Source organism: Siniperca chuatsi, linkage group LG10 (genome assembly GCF_020085105.1).
Source record: "Siniperca chuatsi isolate FFG_IHB_CAS linkage group LG10, ASM2008510v1, whole genome shotgun sequence".
In the NCBI taxonomy this organism is placed as follows: Eukaryota; Metazoa; Chordata; class Actinopteri; order Centrarchiformes; family Sinipercidae; genus Siniperca; species Siniperca chuatsi.
Genome location: NC_058051.1, coordinates 12212852 through 12231454, shown reverse-complemented (window position 1 = coordinate 12231454; position 18603 = coordinate 12212852). Strand labels below are relative to the sequence as shown.

The following is an 18603-nucleotide window of genomic DNA, read 5'->3' as shown; positions in this document are numbered from 1 at the left end:
GTAATGGGTTTCAACGATCAAACAACTAAATTGCGAAAGAAATCCGTGAAATCATACGGCGGACATTTTGAGTGTCCCCTTCAGCCATGTAAATAGCAACGCTATGGCTAACGTAGCTTCTTTAGCCAAAGAGCTACAAATGCTGTTAAGTAGCTAGGCCATAATGCTATCCCTTATATTCGAGCAAAATTCTACAACCGTTGACAGTTGTATTCTGATGTATTTAGAAACCAGCCTCGGTATGATCGTTTCGCCAACCATGTTGGCCACAGGTTTGTGCATACGTTTTGATTATTTTTGGAGATAAAACTAATAACACGGAACCAGCCTCGTTCGTGTGAACAAAGGGACGGCCAGCAGCTAACGTTAGCTTGATTTCGACGACAGTTGTCGTAGCCGACTGTTAAAAAAATAACTTCAGGTTCCACCATGATGTGTGACTAACTGTTCAAAAATTATAGCTAACTTTCTAACGTCTCGACGGTAACTGCTATTGCCCGACTACATAACATTTTACGAAGAGTGGCACAAACGTTAGCGTAGAGACACAGCTCCTAAAACAACGTCAACGGTCGGGCATGTGACGGCCAGCCGGCAACATGGCATTTTGTGACGGCTCCTGGACTTTAGGAGGCCGATGAACATGAGCGATTAACTGACTGAAATTGAAGGATTGCCTTTACCAATCGTTTCTCGTCTAAAATTACTCACTGATTAGTTACTTGGAGAAATTGATAATTTACAATGGATATGAAACAAATTACCAAACAGTGGTAAATAGGTTAAGTTAGCATTGATAATACAACCATCGAGCAATCTTCCAACTGACATTTTTAATCTGTATTGCTAGCTAGCGTTAACGTCAGGACTAACGTTTTGCTTGACAGCTGAAAATTGTTTTACCGTGTTTAAGGTAAAAACCTCCCAACTTCAATAACGTTACCCCATTTAAATCAAACACTACTTTAATTTAACACCCCACACGGTATACAAAATCGGGAGAAATGTAAGATATGCTGTTAGCAAAATTAACGTTTATTTTGTAACTGCTAATCTGCCAGTTTCAAATATGCTATGTGAGTTAACGGCAATATCAGACTGTGAACGTCGTAATTCAACGGTTAATTGAACCAGTGATCGGCTTGTTAACATTAACAACCGTCGCTTCTGCGCATCGCTTCTGTGTACCAAACCACGTTAGCTAACTAGCTAATTTCCAGTAGCCTTACCGATGACCTTCTTATCCCCCGCGGAAGCTGCGGCTGCCGGGCTGGATGGGCTCTCCGCATCGGCAGCAGGCTGCGGCGGTTGTTGTGTCTCGGCCTCGCTGCTCATGGTTACTTCTGGTTGGTAATGGCTTCTGCCGGCGGCGGCTCTCTGCTATGTTTCCCGGTGCTAGATGGTAACCTGGGCCGGCGGTGGTGGGGGCTACTGCCTTCGGGCTCTCTGCTTTCCTCTTTCCGCTCCCGTTGCCGATCGAACTGGGCAGAATGAGAAACTGTGCCGGGGAATGTTCATGGTCGGGGGTCCGCCCAACTACTTCTCGAATTGGTTGGAATCTGTAACGAAAAACAAAACGCGTTCCCATTGGCTAAGGCAATTGTCAATTTCGTTTGAGAGAAGCGCTTGCTATAAATGATTGGCTAAAGGAGAATGTACCTGTCTATTGTCACCTCCCCACAGTAATGTCAAAGCCAGACAAGTCAGACAGATAACCGTGACAGTGACACTTTTGGAACGGAGTGTCTGCTTGGTTGTGTCATGTTAGTTGACGGATTTTAACAAAGAGTGACAAAACATGATGACTTTAATTATTATTATTATTATCTTTTTCACAAGGATTCTTAACAAAGTAGACTGCTCCCTTTCAAAACCAGTTTTTGTTTAATTAATTTAACAAGAGCAGGCTACAACGTTTCGAGCCCAGGTTGACTCTGCCTCGAACAGTTCGTAGCTATTTTCTGGACTCAGCACCTGGACAAAAAAGGATGTGCGTGTGTTTTACACACTGATTGCTAGAAATAATTATTATAATGTCACACTTTCATAAAATGGCGTCATAAAATTGTCTCTTCATTTCATGTCTTTAATGTTTGGGCAAAGCAAGCCTTCAGTTCAGTTGACGTATTCTGCTGAACAGCTGTCATTAAGAGACCCATTGAGAATAAAAGTAGTTTGTCATGTCTCTCAAGCCTTGGAATATAATTATCATTTTGTAAACTGGTGCTTGCCTGAGGTTGGATGAAAAGGTTGTTTGTATGGCTACCATCACTACTAACAAAATATTACATGCCTAAAGACATTGCACGCTATCAGTAGCCCATGTGTACTGGGTGCAGCCCTGTGGAAATTTAATGAGGGATAACTGACCTTATTTAAGGGAAGGATTAGGAAAGCCTCAATATTTTATTCACGGAACATGATCTAAATGTTATATCGTTCATTTTTACGGCATTGTCACAGTTGCAATGATAGTACCATTCAAACATACATGATTTAGGAAGAGAGCTCATTTTGGTGTGTTGTGCAGATTTGTTGTGATACCTTATGATCTTTTTAAGCAGAATAGCCTAACCAGGGACAGGGGTCGCAAATTAGCCTTGGCTAGAAATCCTACATGCAACACATCTGTATTATGTTATTGTAACCTGTTGTGATGTTTTTTTTAATTGTCCCTGATAAATAAACTAGTTCTCATCAGCCTGTACACAGCCTATCAATGTCAACAGCTATATACTGTAACACCTAAACAACAACTGAATCCGCTATTCCATATTACAGGACATTTCTGGAAGTACCCCTACTATTACAGTTGAAATGTGATATTATTATTAAGAGATTAGCCCCAATCATTAGTTTACATACACAATAACTGTAATGTTCCTTCACAATTTAAACATCAAGCATGGTATTTGATTGTGTCCTGATATTATTCAGGATTCACAGGGAGGACATTGAAAATGTTGTCTGTCCTACTTTTCTGTAAATTGTCTTAGATGGTTACACTTCTCAAATTTTAAGGGTACACTAAAGCTCAAATAGTGACAGTGAATCCTGATATAACAACGTACAATTTGCTTCTCCTGTTATATTGCCCTGCACAATAAACAGGTTAAATGGAGTCATTATCCTGAGTGAATTCAGAAGCTCCACTTCCACTAGCACAGAGCAGACAGACTGAGTGTGAGACAACCCCACCACAGCCCCCCACCCATTGTCATGTTAATGCTCCACTGGCACTGTTTATGAGCACTGGCTGATGTGTGAAGAGCTCGCTGTTAATGGCCGAGCCCTGTTCTCCCACACAAAGATGGGCTTTAGCATTGACCCCAGGAAGCCTCCCCACGAAGAGATCCCCCCCTCCAGAAAAAAAACACAAAAAAAACTTCTTCCTGCCTCCATAAGAACACAGTCTACATCTGAAAGGATTCTTTTGTGCCAAGGGAACGGGGTCCCAGGCAGAAGAGGGAGAGCGTGGATGGGGGAGGGGGTCTGGTGGCTTGGATTTGTATGGATGGCTGGGATAAGAAGAGGTAGCCATAAGTTCAGCAGAGGATTTCTTGGCTCTGGAGCATGTGCCTTGGAGGACTCTCGTGCCTTTCATTGTAAAGTGTTTCCCTCCTTTGCTGCATGGTGATGTGGTTGAGATTATTACCCACTATCACTTCAGAGTCCACCTATACATCTCTGCACAATTCCTCATTGATAAATTCAAACTCTTTCCAAGCCAAAGACACTGAGGGAATCATCCCTGTTTTTTTCTAAGGTCAGAAACATATGAGGATGTGAAAATTATCTAATAAAAGCGACCAAAAACAATGCATTCAACACTGGGTACATAGTGTTCTTACAGTATTAGTATTAAATGCGGAGTTGAATGCAGAGCAGTTTCTAAAAAAAAAAAAAAATGGATATGCAACTAGTTTCTTAAAATACACATTAAATTGATAAAATGGTGGATTCAAATAAATACAAAATTAAAATGGCCTGATAGACTACTAATAATTTCAGATATTTTGTTTCTCACTTGTAGTTGGTCTTGAACTTGGTTTGGCTACTGTTAATATTGTAATAAATACATATATTTTGTGAAACTGGTCAACAGTAATTAAAATTCCTTGCTACTGCTGTGAGCCTAATGTCAAAACTGTATGTGCATACCTTAAATAGTATTGACACTTTTTGACACTATTTGGGGTTGAGATAACAACATTAAAACTTTGAATACTGACAATATAACAACCCAACAATGTTGAAAAAAACAACAACTCTTAAGTATAATGCCATTTATAGATGTCAACAGATTTCTACAAACAAACAAGATCTCAAACAAGAGAAATTTTTATAAAAATGTAAAACAATTTATTGATAATAAATGATACACAGTGTGGCTGAATTAGGAATGAGAATGTTTCACATGCCAACCAATTTTTTCTTTAGGCTTAAAAAAGTCAAATTTTCTTATTTGTCTTTTAATGACAGGATACACAAATTGTCTCCGTTTGAACTTGGAAAAACATCAGCAACAGCGTTGAACGTCAAGTTTCACAAAATTCATTTTAATTTTAAAACCCACCTCAAAAGTGAATAATCTTATTTGGGTTTGGATGAAGCAGTTAATCTGGAATCAGGTATACCAAACTAAGAAAATGGCCAAAATGATGTACTGCTGAAGTCCTTCAATGTGCATTATGGGAGAAGGCATCCAGATGGGAAAAAATATGTGGGTTGCTGTTTGCTGATGAGTATTCAAATAACTATGAGACACTACTTCATGTGTACAGAGGTTGTGTAGTTCTCGCATGGTGTTGTGAGCAAGCTGGATCACATCTCTCCACACTGTGCAATGACGATGGGGAGCTTGGGCTTGTTGTTGGGTCCCGTAGGAACATTCTGATGGGAGGAAGGAGCACACATTTTGAACAAAAAACTCAACTTTAAAACAGTGATGTAAACATTACACCCAACTAAAATGATTATTGGGGATTTATGCACAAAACCAATAATCTAATTACTTATTACATAAATATGATGTAGTACAAGATTAATTTACTGCCAACTATTGGGTTTTAGTCAGAGGTTGGATGCCTGCTTTGAAATATTTGTGTCTGAAGTCTTAAACATCACTGTGGAGATGAAAATGTTCAAGACAGTGAACATAAAGGTTCTGTAAATGAGATTCTGAATATTAATATAGCAGCAAACAACTATTTGCTATATAAAGATATAGTGGAGTAATGGCGTCCTGAGCAGTGGATGATGTCACACCCCCTCTGCCTGTATTGTTATCGCAGCTTCTCTGTGCTTTGTTGATATAGCCGCACATGCATGTTAGTGCATGTGAGTGTCTCGTGTGAAAATGTTAGTCTGTGAGGAGAGCTGTGTCTTTTCTCATCTAACGTGGTGAATTAAGGACTTTATTTCGACCAAACCAGAGTTGGTGATTGATGGAACAGTGGAAAGACTAACAAAGACGGTTTTGGTGAGTTTTATTTTGTTTGTTTTTCAGTCTGGTGGCGGACAAGAGCGATAAAACGGTCGTTTCTGGTTAAACAAAAAGGATCTTACTGTTTAACAAAAAGGTCTATCTCTGTAGGGATCCTTTCCATAATGTTGTCAGACACTTAGAATTACAATCTGAGCCTGTCAGTGGCAAAACCAAGCACTTTTAGTGGACATACTTTGATGGGCGCATTTGTCCATTTTGATATGAGATGCTGGTGCTCTAGTGTGACATTTAGTGGAAGTGAATGTTGCTTACAGCTCCTTTTAAAAATGTTAAACAAGCATTAACATTCTGAAATATGTATGCAGTCCTCTTCAAAACTGATTTGATTTGAGAGATGCTTGAAATAATTGGAGGAAGGTAACAAGTGAGTGCACGAAGTACAGTAAGCCTAGTCACTTTAAACATGTTGCACAATTGTTTTTACGCTGTGTTTAAGCTTGAATCAAATTTTTTATTTACACCATTATGAGTGGTCTACCTCCTCTCAGGGTTTTGCTTAGTATTTTGGTAAATTTACAGATCAGACTAAAATTTCTTCATTGATTTATTCCTGCCAAAAGGAATCACAGGATAAAATTCTTACCATTGTAACAAATATATTAATATAAATTAATACTACAATGAGTTTTTACCTCAATTTTTCTCATGATCAGCAAACCATCGACCACTTTTCCTGAAACAGTGGTGAACAAGACAATTTAACTCATAACACATAGAAATTGAAATAGAGCTCTAAATAAATATGAATGCAGAATTAATAATGTAAATGTACTCACCAAAAACAACATGCTTCCCATCTAACCAGTCACATTTAGTGCAGGTAATGAAAAACTGACAACCATTTGTCCCTGGACCACTGTTTGCCTGAGTAAGACACACATTATTGAGGAATTATTTGTCTATATTGGTTAGGGTTTATTCACTTTGAATGGATTAATCAAATCTTAATTAACTTATTTTAAAACAGGATAATACAGGATATATACAATTATTGCAGAAAACCCAACATCTTAATTTGGATGAAGTCAAAGTAAATAGACCCTTTCCTGATTCAGCAGTGTCCTTAATATCTGAGCATGGATCTACATACATACCATGGACAGAAGACCAGGAGCCGAATGCTTCATTCTGAAGTTTTCATCTGCAAACGGACCTCTGTAGATGCTGCAGATACCAGTTCCATCACCCTACACAAAAAGACGAAAAACAGTACATAAAGATAGGGCTCACAAAGTAAAGAGAAAGCTATGCATTCAGAAAGTTTAGATGTGCTGTAATTCACAACATGCACACCAGGGGCAAAAGACTGAAGTCTTATCATCCTGCTCAATTGAAAATTCAACTGCAGTTTGGCTGACATCATGGCAAGGAGAAATGGTAGATAGTTTCATAAATGCTTCTGAGATTATGCCTCAGTTCCTACAGCAACATACTATATATTTCATCCACTGAGGCTATCTACCACCTTGCCGTTGGATTTGAAAAAAAAAAAGGCCTACTAGTTCAATAGCTTTTAAAATATTAATTTCTTCATATTGTTTATGGGAAAAATCTCCTGTTACCTCATTTCACACTCAGATCTATCTAATACTGTTCCACTCCAAGCAATAATCCGAGATTACTGTTGGTTTCCAACATACTTTCCCCTTTTTGTCCACTCAGGTGAGGTTTAGCACTTAGCAGAAGAAGCATTACATTTTTGTTTGCTGTAAGAAACAGGCTCTCTGGAATGATTATACTGTATGTCTACTTGTGTCTGAAATGTTCTCATAGCTTTCTGTAGCCTTAATCCAAGCAATAAATGCAAACAATGACAGATGTAAGACATTAAACCTTGAATTACTCTTTACTGCCATCCTAAAGATGCAACAAGAGCACTAACCAGACAGCAGAAGAGGTGTGCATGTACTTACATTTACAAAGTCCCCCCCTTGTATCATGAAGTCTTTGATCACCCTGCCAATGAACAATAAAAACATCAGTGCAGTCAGATTTGCTGAGGTAAAAGTGGTTATACAAAAAGCAGATTTAGACATTCTGATGCACAAAAAAAGCCACAATAAATGTACTTTGTTGTAAAACAATAAAACATGAAAACGTCCCTTAAAAACACAACATTTTGCCTTTAGAACTATAAATATTAAGAAAAACAGGTACAGAAACAGCCTGAATGCCAGGGGCTGTTGGTGGATACCCAGGGGAGGCTGCTCCAGGAAACAACCAGGTTAAATATCAACTCTAAAAGCCACCAGAGGGTGTGGGTTTCTACTTGAATTAAAGTCATTCAAAATCATTCAAAAGATATTAAAAATCATTCCAACATCCAAGCACAATGTGAGCTATACAAATCAAGCTGCCATGTTGTGTACCTGTGGAATGTGCAACCTTTGTAACCAATCGGGACTCCATCCTTCCTGTGGGACAGAAGTTTGAGAAAGAACAAAATGACATTGGCAGTAAAGATAAACATACTGTATTGAAGTTATCACTTCTCACAAAGCAGGCTTGTCTGTGTATGTGATGTGGGTTTTCACAGGAAATAGGCCATCATTAAACATTTAAAAAAAGGGACAGGTCACCCCAAAATCTAAAATACATATTTTTCCTCTTACCTGTAGTGCTATTTATCCATCTAGATTGTTTTGGTGTGAGTTGCAGAGTTTTGGAGATATCGGCCATAGAGATGTCTGCCTTCTCTGGAATATAATGTGGAACTAGATGGCACTCGCCTTGTGGTGCTTAAAGCGTCAAAAAAATACATTTGAAAAACTCAACAGCAACGTCTCTTTCCAGAAATCACGACCCGGTTACTCAAGATAACCCACAGACCTTGTTGTGAGCAGTTTCATGTAGAAACTATTTTCTTTCTACCAATAGTTCCTACATGAAACTGCTCACAACGAGGTCTGTGGATTATCTTGAGCAACCAGGTCTTTCTGAGAAGAGACATTGCTGTTGAGTTTTTGTATGTATTGTTGATTTTGGGGTGAACTGTTCCTTTAAGTAGGAATGAATACAGAACACGCTGCAGGCTGAGATACATGTTTGGCTGGCAGCTGTTCAACCATCTTTTAAAGGATCCTGTTTTATTGTAGCTGGCTGAGGTGTTTACAAAAATGCTGTTTAATTTGACTGACAGTGTGTATGGAGAGACTTTTTTGCATATGGGAACAGCATGAAGGACCCGTGTTGGTTGCATAAAGAGCACCTGGTCCTGTTAAATGGTCTCATATTCCCTCCATGTTTGATAACCATGCAGAGCATTTATCAGCCTCGGTGACTCAGAATAGCTGCCATAACAGTGCAGATCCACTACCATGTTTAATAGCTGACACCATACATTGTGTATTAAAAGCTTCCTTTGGCTTTCTCCAAATAAGCCCATTCAGAGAAAGACAGCTCATTAGACTATTTGTTTTTATTTAGTACATGGTTTGAGCCTTGTGCTTCTCACAGCAGATTACAGCTCTGGGTGTACTGGCTAACAAGGTGCAGTTTTTGCTAAGACTTGGAACATTTTAAAGGTTATTTAAAAACGTATTTAGCGATACGTACAGCGATCATGCACACATGTATATACCCTTCAGATACCTGATTAAGCATATATGTGGCCAAATAATTAGGTTTCATTAGCAGTAACCTTTTGTGTTAAATCAGGTTTCTCCTTGTCCCTAAACCTGATTCTCATTTTCATGTTTCAAAAACCAGGTTGCTGCCAAATGCTGGGACTAATCAGATTTCATCATCATTCAGTGCATGTTAAGACAATGTATGAATGTGTGACCAGTACAGGATGGTCAAGTAGTATTTGTGTACCACCAAAGAACACAGCCCTTCACTGCCTTACCTGAACTCTCCAGTGCAGAACTGCCTGTAAGAGATGATGAAACTGTAAGTAACATCTTTGGAAACACTTGGAAATAGTCTAATTCGTGTTAACATATATACCTGTGATTTCGCATTTCTCTGAAATTTTTAAAAACAGACCAAGTGATCCAAAATCTGAGCAGCCTGTGATGCAGACTCTCTCCTTACCGGAAGTTCTCCGCTGTCTTTGGAACCACATCAGCAAACAGCTCTATCTTCATCCGTCCGACATCCTGACAAACAGTTGAACACACAAAACAAAGAGATACCCAATTAAGACAGAAAAATATACACCTAAAAAGGTGGGACAACCAGTCACGCCTCGGGCGAGACTAAACAGAATGAATAGAAAGCCGTCATTCTTGTTCCTTCTCTATATGACACTGACAGCCTCATCTGGACTAACTAGTTACACCCAGAGACTTGGCGAAAGCATTTAGCTCAAAGATATGTTCAACTGAAGGCCCGGTATAGGATTTCTTCTCGTCTTTCTTCCTTCTGGCCTTGAATACAATGACACATTATCTGATTCCTTTCAGTTCTTTGTTGACCTTGCTGAAAACATCAAGTACACAGTTTCATCTCAACAACAAGCTATTTTGTAGCAGTTCTGATAGCATTTCCCAGAGGTCAAAGCATATGTAATAAAAAAGATGTAAATGGAAAGACGCCACAGTCATGATGCAACACATTACTGGACATTAAATCCTTTATGAGCTGTGTGTTTACGTGCGTGTGTATGTGTGTGTGCGTGTGCGTGTGTTTGGCAGCGTGGGTGTCTGTTCACCCAGGCTTCCCACAACCCAGAGGGGCATGCAAGTGGCCGACTGCTACAACAATGTCTGCGTGTCTGTATCTGTGTGTGAAAACAAACAACGTGCTGGTGTAAAGAGTGGTGTGTCCCCATAACATCACTGTCCCTTCATTCCACACAGACAACTCACAGTAAAACAAGCAGCCATTGGATCTTCCGTCTTTGCCATTTAGACAGTACAGTATTGTTCATAATTATCAAGGCAATGAAATGAAATACAGAAGCTAAGTGCTGACACGGAACAAACATCAGCCACGGAACATTTGATCTGCTGGGGGTTTTCTCTGGCTGGAGCGTGACATCCATGTGAAGTCAAGTGCCTAACAAAAAGGTAAGACAACTTATAAACATAAAAAAGTAGTAGTTTCTTATCAAATAATACACCGATTTAAGGGTCTAGTGTTTTCATTTTGATAAATATATACTGTATGTACTACTTTTGTTGTGATGCTGGTAAAAGGGTGTCAAATTTCAAAGATCACTTCAGATTCCTTGAAACAGTAACAAAACTGTAAGGAAGGTGAGAAGGGTATCAAGTGTACGGAACTGATTTAGACACATGGCAAAAGGTTTGCACTTAATAGTCATGTTCAAGATTACAAAGTCCACATCTATCACACATACTTTAACTCCCCTGCAGCTTCCTCTACCTAGAAGTACATGGACGTTAATGTTCAAACCGAGAGCAAACAGTCGCACACGTCAAACAAACCAATAGAATTAAATATAAATCACCTTGTTTTATTTTACCAATAATGTTCTGTAAACTAGCTGCATGTACATGTTCGACGAGTACTGTGAAGAAGCATATTAGGACGTGTAGAGGTGCATTTGTGACTCATTACTGTTTAACATTTCTCATTGTTTAACTATAGCCTTACCCTTATAGGCTGATAGTTCTGTGACTAAATGTTGTCAAATTTAATTGTTAGGCGATTAAATCAACAAACTGTTCCAAGCTATTTTTGTAAAGCTAATTTATATTGTAAAACTTAATAATTTTATTATAATGCAATATGAAAATTACATGCTTTTACTCAAGGAGGAATTGTTACATTGGTTTTCAACTTGTACCCCTAAGCTACTGCATCAGGAGTATTTCTGCATACATAATTAACACTGTAGCCAGAGTATAATTATAGTTGGTCAAAACCCTAGACTGTTAACTTTTCAACAAATTGAGGAATTCATTAAAAGCATGGTATAACAGCTGCTGTTGTTATAGTTGGGTAGGCAAGTATTTCTGGGAAGCAACCTTAGGCCTCCAACATTTAACACCTGATGCTGTTTCCTGGGATTCCAGTGTAATTGTATAGGGACATGGTGCAGGCAAACAAAACCAGTCACAGGGTGTGGTTTCAACTAACAAGTTGTTAGTAGAAACTGCGTTTCCACGTGGATTGCCTGTTGTAGGACATGCAAATCGACGTAACAAGAGGCAGTCACATCTAGGGCAGGTCCCATCAGTTGTTCACATTCACATTAGGAAAGTGGAGACATAAAGACCTGCCTAAAAGGGAACTACTCCACCTGACAACAGTCACCGCCGAGTCTTGATGAAAGCATGCTGGGTCAGCAATTTACATTGCTGCAAGAGTAAAGCATCTGGATCTCTACTGAAACTCACTGGACTAGGACAACCTTGGGCAGAGAGGTACAGACTTATTAGGGTCACACATTGTTAAATTTCTGTTTGTTTCTTAACTTGAGCAAATGCTACATGCTTCACATGGCAGAACTTGCATTACCTGTTATCAATGTTAATCATGCAAAAACGAAATACTGGAAATTCAGGTTGGTGTGTGTGCTGCTGGAATCAAATACCATTGCTGTAACATGGAAGTGATTACATGTGACTACTACACGGAAGTCAGAATTGATTAGTGAGATAACGGCATGTTTTAGTTTGAATACAACATATTTGAGAACCAAAGTGTCTCAAAACTGAAAAAATATCTTTACAAAAAAATAGCTTTTTCAAATTTATACTTGTCAGTGTACTGTACTGACAGTGAGTGACACTGGAATCATTAGTGTTTAAGATTTGCTGCAAATGAGAAGTTTGGAGGGACAATTGATCCAACTGCTCTACACTGGACATACACCTTAACTGCACAAAGTGTTGGGTGCGATACAAAAATGGGACGATTAGTGTATGATTACACCAAATCTGGTGACAAAATAATGTCGCCAGATCCAAATGTGACCTCTCACTATTCAACTTTTGCCTATACTTCAATTTCATCAAGACACAGTTTTAAGAAATTAACCCATTGGTTAAATTTTGTCTGTGAAGCAAAAAAAGTTATAGTCGGTTAAAAGGAAGTAAATGAATCTAGTTTTACCATTGTGCAAAAGCAGAATGTTTGGGCAAAACACATATCAGGTTTTATACATCTATCCTTTGGTGGAGGGTTGAATGAGTCTCAGGTACTGGGTTTCCCGAAGTGTTTTATAGCAGAGGTGAGCCACCTAACCTGAAACAAAAACCACCTCCACTAATATCATTAAAAAAATAAATACACCTTTATGAAATATGACATCAAACCTCAGGGGGAAAGAGCGGAGGCGTTATTTTATGCAGCAAAATCATTATATTTAGTATGACTGTCATCTACTTACTAAAGTAAGTAGAGGACAGTCATAGTTGATTAAGTAAGTTGATTATGAGACAAGATGGGTCAGGATCTGATCTGGGTGGCTTAAAACCTTGGCTAAACAATTTCCTGGGGGTCAAACCCTGGTACCTACTCAACCATCTCTCAATACTTCATGCGTGACCAGCCAAAGGTTGTTGACTCATGCATCTATATTCTTTTTCTTCTTTTTTCTAATTATTAATTGCAGTCTATTGTTTGTATAGCCAAAGTTCCTAACCAATATTATCTTATCTTTCACAGCATTTCCTGGAGGACCTTGGTACGGAAGTGAGCACTGTTGCAGTAAGATAAATGCTTTAGTCGCCAGCATCTCCGGAAACTAGCCATACCGTCAAAATGCTGGCCATTATAGAACAATGGGGGGTCTGGCTGTCATACAGACAACACTGAGAAGTATCTGTTCCTTATACTTTCCAAGTTGGGACTGGACGCAATGGTCTTGTACTTATGCTGCCGGAAGCTGTGTACCTCCTTTTTAAGCATGTGCAGCCTGTCCATCATCCTGGCTGACTTGGTGATGACATTGTTAATTACAATGGTGTGGTTTCTTGGGGCTGAAAGGTCTGTTGTGTCACCCTGCTTCCTCTTAGCTCATGCCTCAGCGACATATGGAGCACTGCCGCTGCCTATGATGTGCCTGGGTTTAATGGACTACTGTTTAGAAGATGCCTACCTCTGCAACCAGAGCACCTTCTGCAAATTCCTAAGGAACGCATTCTTGACATTGCTGGTGTGGATGCTAGCTGTTATTTACTCCTTTGGTGATGTCAAAGCTGAGCTGATGGAACTGGACTATATGTCAGGGATAAGGGTTCTTGTGTGTGAAGTAGAGGAGTCTACACTGATTACCTACTTCATTTTGGGGCTTTTCACAGCAGTAATTTGTACAATGCTGCCCTTTTGGTCAAGGATTCCCCAGTTGGTGAAAGAGGCTGACAGGTTATCTGAAATGAGGGAAGAACAAGAGAACCAGAGGAGCGACTTGTTGTTCATCTCAACCAACTATGGGGATACAAAAAACAGTGAGGAGAATTATCTGGAGGAGACCATCTCGCCACGACCACCTCTTTGGTTCAGCCTAACACTAGGCTTTGGTATGGTTTGGATGCCTTATCTCACTCTGTCTGTGGCCTGTCTGGTCTTTGGCTTTGGAGTACCTGCCTACATCACTGTTAACCTCCTGTGGTTGGAGTGCACCAACAGTTTACTGGTGGGTGTGGTGTTCTGGGTAAAGAGCAAGACGCTAGGGCCATACAGCCATCTACCAGAAAACGTGTGCTTATGGCACATTTACTGGCATTTGAGCAAAGGAACACAACAGCAGCAACTCCCTATAGCTGTGTTTAACCCATCAAAAGGGAAGAAAAACACTCACCTCTATGTGTAATACAAAAAATGGTGAACAATAAACCTGTTACATCACAGACCCGACAGCAAGTGAAAACCATGATGTGGGAAAGCTTGTAAATACTTTATGAAAATGAGCAAGCATCTATGAATGGTTCACCTGTGTGAATGCTGACAGTTAAAAAGCCTGGACACAGAAAGGCATCTCTCACCTCTCCATCAGCACATGCAGAAGTGCTTTTGAGCAAAGAAATGACATGAGACTGTCACTGGATGTCCAAATGTAATTGTGGAACAAAGTGTTGCTAAAACCAGTACCCATTAAGCTAAACTTTTGTAAATATTTACATAGATCACCATAAATGTTCTTTTATCTACATTCATTTGTATATGTTTTTCATACAGCCCATATCAATCTTAGATTTTAGGGAAATGCTATGATGACTCATTATTTATATGTATTCCTTTTTTACTTTCTGTCCCAAAACAGGTATGGCTTTCAAAGTGCTTTTCAATAAATATCCCGAAACAAAGTCCTTCATTTTTCTTTCACTAAACCATGTATTTTTCTTTAAAAAGAACCAATCTGTAATTATTCGGCAACGTACATTTAATTTGTCTCAATTTATTTGAAGGGGTTCAAAGTTTATTCTTGGCCTTAATGATGATCATGCGATATGTTTGAAAGCTCCAGAACTGCTACTTAATGGACCTTGTGATCTATGGGAGGAAGCGCGCATCTACTCAGGGATGAGAGGCTCGTGCTTGTAACAGTGCAGGATGTAAACATTAATGGCATCCTCCTCGGCTGAGCTCTAACGTTAGCTAGCTCAGCCAACAATAATATTCTAACTAATAGTTCAATGCTGCTAGCTTCCTTCTGAGCAGTGATACTGATGATGGGTGTAGTTCGTTAGAAAGAAAATAGTTCCTACATGAACTGCTCACAACAAGGTCTGTGGATTATCTTGAGTAACCCGATCATGATTTCTGGAAAGAGAAACTGCCATCTAGTTTCACATTATATTCCAGAGAAGGCAGACATCTGTACAGCCAAAATCTTCAAAACTCTGCAACTCACACTAAAACAACCTAGATGGATAAATAGCACTACAGGTAAGAGGAAAAATATGTGATTTAGATTTAGGGGTGAACTGTCCCTTTAATGTAGATAGCCAGTGGAGGAAGTGAATCTGAAAAATACCATGTCAGTAAAATTCTACATTTCTGTTAAGAAATAAACTTTGTATTTATTCTAACTGGTATGCATCAAAATGTGTAATTTTGTGTAAAGGACAGTTGTTCATGTCTCCAGAAAACTCGTACATAAGGTAGCTGAAACTTCATTCCACCCCTCTTCTTTCAGACAGTCAACCCACCAGCTTTTCCTCCTGCAGCAACCTTAACTTTCCCACTGTCAGTCCTTTTAAAATCTGTGTTGGATCTGAAAAAATATTTTAATACTGATTTTACAAATTAAAAAGTGTTTGTGTGTATATTCAGTGGTGTGAAAAAGTGTTTGTCCCCTTCTTGATTTTTCTTTTTTTTTTTTTGCATGTTTGTGACACTTTCTTTGTCACAAATCTCTTTCTTATGGTGGAGTCATGAACACTGACCTTAATTGAGGCAAGTGAGGCCTGCAATTCTTTGGATGTTGTTGTGGGGTCTCTGAATGGCTGAAGAAGAACAAAATGAAGACTTTGGAGTGGCCTAGTCAAAGTCCTGACCTGAATCCTATTGAGATGCTGTGGCATGACCTTAAAAAGGTAGTTCATGCTCGAAAACCCTCCAATGTGGCTGAATTACAACAATTCTGCAAAGATGAGTGGGCCAAAATTCCTCCACAGCGCTGTAAAAGACTCATTGCAAGTTATCACAAACGCTTGATTGCAGTTGTTGCTGCTAAGGGTGGCCCAACCAGTTATTAGGTTTAGGGGGCAATCACTATTTCACACAGGGCCATGTAGGTTTGGATTTTGTTTTCCCTTAATAATAACAGCCTTCATTTAAAAACTGCATTTTGTGTTTACTTGTGATGATCTGAAACATTTAAGTGTGACAGACGGGGGGAAGGGGGAAAACACTTTTTCACGCCACTGTATACTGTATATACGTAACTGTATATCTTCCTTGTAAATATAATTTAGTTTTCCTTTTTATTTCTTCCTTTAGTGCTACTTTTACATACTTTGTTCTATTCTAATGTTTTATTCTATTCTAATTTAAATATTTGTTTATACATTTTCTGTGTAGAACAGATGGGGCTATAACTGTATTGTATTGTGTAATACCGTATTGCACAATAAAGGTGAACCTTGAACCAAAACAAATCCAGACCTGTGCAGGCATGCAGGGTTTTCATAAGTGAATTTCTATAAACCAAGTGAAGTTCGGGTTTGATGCTGATGGCTGATATGCCCTCAGACAGATTTTGGTAGAATAACTTAAAACAACATTTGCGTTTCCAGTGATATGTTGGGTGCAGGTATGGGGGCCAAGCGTAGGACTTAATTTCACTTTTGAACAAAATTTACAAAACTGATTAAAAAAAATGCTACTGTGGAAATAATATAAAAGTTATCGTGAAGACAGTTGAATGAGGCTATATTTCATGCGACTGAAAGATATCTTAATAAATCTCAACTATACCTTAGAACCATTTTCAGCCACGTTTTTCTTCTTACAGTGTTTAACATGTAAACTCTGTAAAGCCCTGGTGATGAACTGTCAGGTCAGCTTTCGTCTTACAGACCACAACATGAATAAAGTACTATCTTAACTGCAATACAACGGGGGGGGGGGGGGACATCATACGTATTCGATCCAAAACTATAACACCCAGACCACCATTTCAACACTTATACCGTAAATGCACAGCAAGACGCTCACCACAATATAAGCCGCTAGGAGATAAATGTAGAATCTGCATATTGTTCATTGTTATACGTATCAGATATGTGTATAAAAGGTAGCCGTTTAAATACCACCGACGTAGTTGGACCTGGACTGGATCACAACTTTTCGCCAAAACATAACATTATGGTGAGATGCGGTAACGTTAACTCAACGTTAGCTGGGTTAGTTATTGTTAGCTAAACTCTTTATTCTACTCACCTGCCCTCCGATGGTTATGTCGAAGAAAACAATCGGGTTGTTGGGATTTGTTGATTGAACAGACATTGTGACAGTTTCGTCGCTTTTTAAGAGTGAATAAATATGCGATTTGACCAATTACACGCGAATAATTTGAAACTCCAGCATATGCGCTGTTAGGACCCACGGTGTCTCAGGAGGGACATTTTACGGCTCGCAGTTTGGGACAAAATACTGCCGTTGCGAGAAAGCGTGATAGTAAAGGCATGGATAAATTGGTGCCGTCTGGTGGTAACGTAAGATTGATAATTTACATGTAGAATAACAACAAACCACAACATTTACTCTTATTATGTAGCTTTGTGATTGATTGTGCTGTTGCACTTAACTTGTGAAGCCAGTATTTTTGTATTGCAGTAGAATACCTGCCGCTGTCCATAAGCCCGACAAAAGCATGTAACGTTACTCCAGTCAATCAGCAAGTTAATAATATCTGGCTTTACATTATGCTCTTTCTATAACAATTCTCAAAATCTTAAAACGACCTTTCCTATTATCCTTTCTAATAAGTAATCAATGTTTCTGAGTACTCTCTTGAGTACATATAAAGGAGCTGTGTTTTACTTTTGCACAAGGGTGCTTTCACATCTATAGTTCGGTACATTTGGGGAAAATTCACCAAGGGAAAACAGTGTTACTGCATTTTAATTCTGGTCCGGTTCCTGTTCACACAGACTTTTTAACATGAAGTTATACAGACTGACAGGTAACTCGTTAACTGGACAGTTTTGGCGATTGGTATCCTGCATCATCAGGACCTACGTGGGGAAAACAAATTCCGGTGACTGGCTTCACTTTATTGCTTCTGATGTGTATATTTTCTTTGGTGTCACAAAGAGCTCACGAAGCAATAACTAATTATAAGCATTATTAGTATTATTAGACTGCAAATCGACCGCATGTTACGAATAATGACGTGTAGACATGACAAAAAGGAGGCATCTTGTACAGTAATGATTCGGGGCTTATTGCTGTCACACACTTATTAATGGACTTAATGAACTTACCAAGTACACTGAGTAGGATACAAGCACAACGTTTGAACAACTTTTGACTTACTAATCGGGGAAAATACATGCGCTGACGTGGTTACCAAATGATTTGCATAAATATATGCATGGGTTTTACAGATCAATTATAAGATCCCTCCCTGACATATTTCACGATCAGCAGATGGATACATTAGTAGTTTAGCTTTTGAAATCATGCTAAAATCACAAATGTGCTATCATAAAATCCTGTGGTTGGTTCGT

At 39.0% G+C, this 18603-nt stretch overlaps 3 protein-coding genes across 10 annotated transcripts in view; 1 reads left to right on the top strand and 2 right to left on the bottom strand.

The window, feature by feature from the left end:
- ybx1 (Y box binding protein 1) overlaps positions 1-1500 on the bottom strand; it is a 6602-nt gene extending 5102 nt beyond the window's left edge. For 4 of the 7 annotated variants that reach the window (XM_044210491.1, XM_044210493.1, XM_044210495.1 and 1 more), the window contains exon 1: positions 1230-1500. In XM_044210491.1, the coding sequence (XP_044066426.1) occupies positions 1230-1335 (106 nt within the window). In that variant the 5' untranslated portion in view covers positions 1336-1500. The remainder of the gene's footprint in view (positions 1-1229) is intronic. The other 3 variants (XM_044210492.1, XM_044210496.1, XM_044210498.1) reach the window with 1 other exon arrangement.
- Positions 1501-4339: 2839 nt separating this feature from the next.
- Positions 4340-17513, bottom strand: ppih (peptidylprolyl isomerase H (cyclophilin H)). Its single transcript, XM_044210487.1, has 9 exons — positions 17312-17513; positions 9545-9609; positions 9357-9380; positions 7879-7923; positions 7423-7465; positions 6604-6696; positions 6286-6373; positions 6142-6182; positions 4340-4893 (listed from the first exon to the last, which is right to left on the bottom strand). Exons 1-9 carry the CDS (start codon positions 17375-17377, stop codon positions 4825-4827), a joined length of 534 nt encoding a protein of 177 aa, XP_044066422.1. The 5' UTR covers positions 17378-17513; the 3' UTR covers positions 4340-4824.
- On the top strand, positions 9639-15456 carry si:dkeyp-100a1.6 (probable G-protein coupled receptor 160). Of its 2 annotated transcripts, none has more exons than XM_044210485.1 (2): positions 9639-10521; positions 13091-15456. In XM_044210485.1, exon 2 carries the CDS (start codon positions 13284-13286, stop codon positions 14235-14237), a length of 954 nt encoding a protein of 317 aa, XP_044066420.1. In that variant the 5' UTR covers positions 9639-10521; positions 13091-13283; the 3' UTR covers positions 14238-15456. The 2 variants fall into 2 exon arrangements, with proteins under 2 accessions (XP_044066420.1, XP_044066421.1); XM_044210486.1 differs by lacking the exon at positions 9639-10521 and adding an exon at positions 10600-11844.
- Positions 17514-18603: the final 1090 nt, after the last annotated feature.

Coding starts and splice junctions, on each gene's coding strand:
- si:dkeyp-100a1.6 (XM_044210485.1), top strand. CDS start 13,284: ATGGTCTTGTACTTATGCTGCCGGAAGCTGTGTACCTCCTTTTTAAGC.
- ppih (XM_044210487.1), bottom strand. CDS start 17,377: ATGTCTGTTCAATCAACAAATCCCAACAACCCGATTGTTTTCTTCGAC. Junction 7,924..9,356: donor TTCTGCACTGGAGAGTTCAG/GTAAGGCAGTGA, acceptor TCTGTCCCACAG/GAAGGATGGAGTCCCGATTG. Junction 4,894..6,141: donor TGATCATGAGAAAAATTGAG/GTAAAAACTCAT, acceptor TCCTCCCATCAG/AATGTTCCTACGGGACCCAA.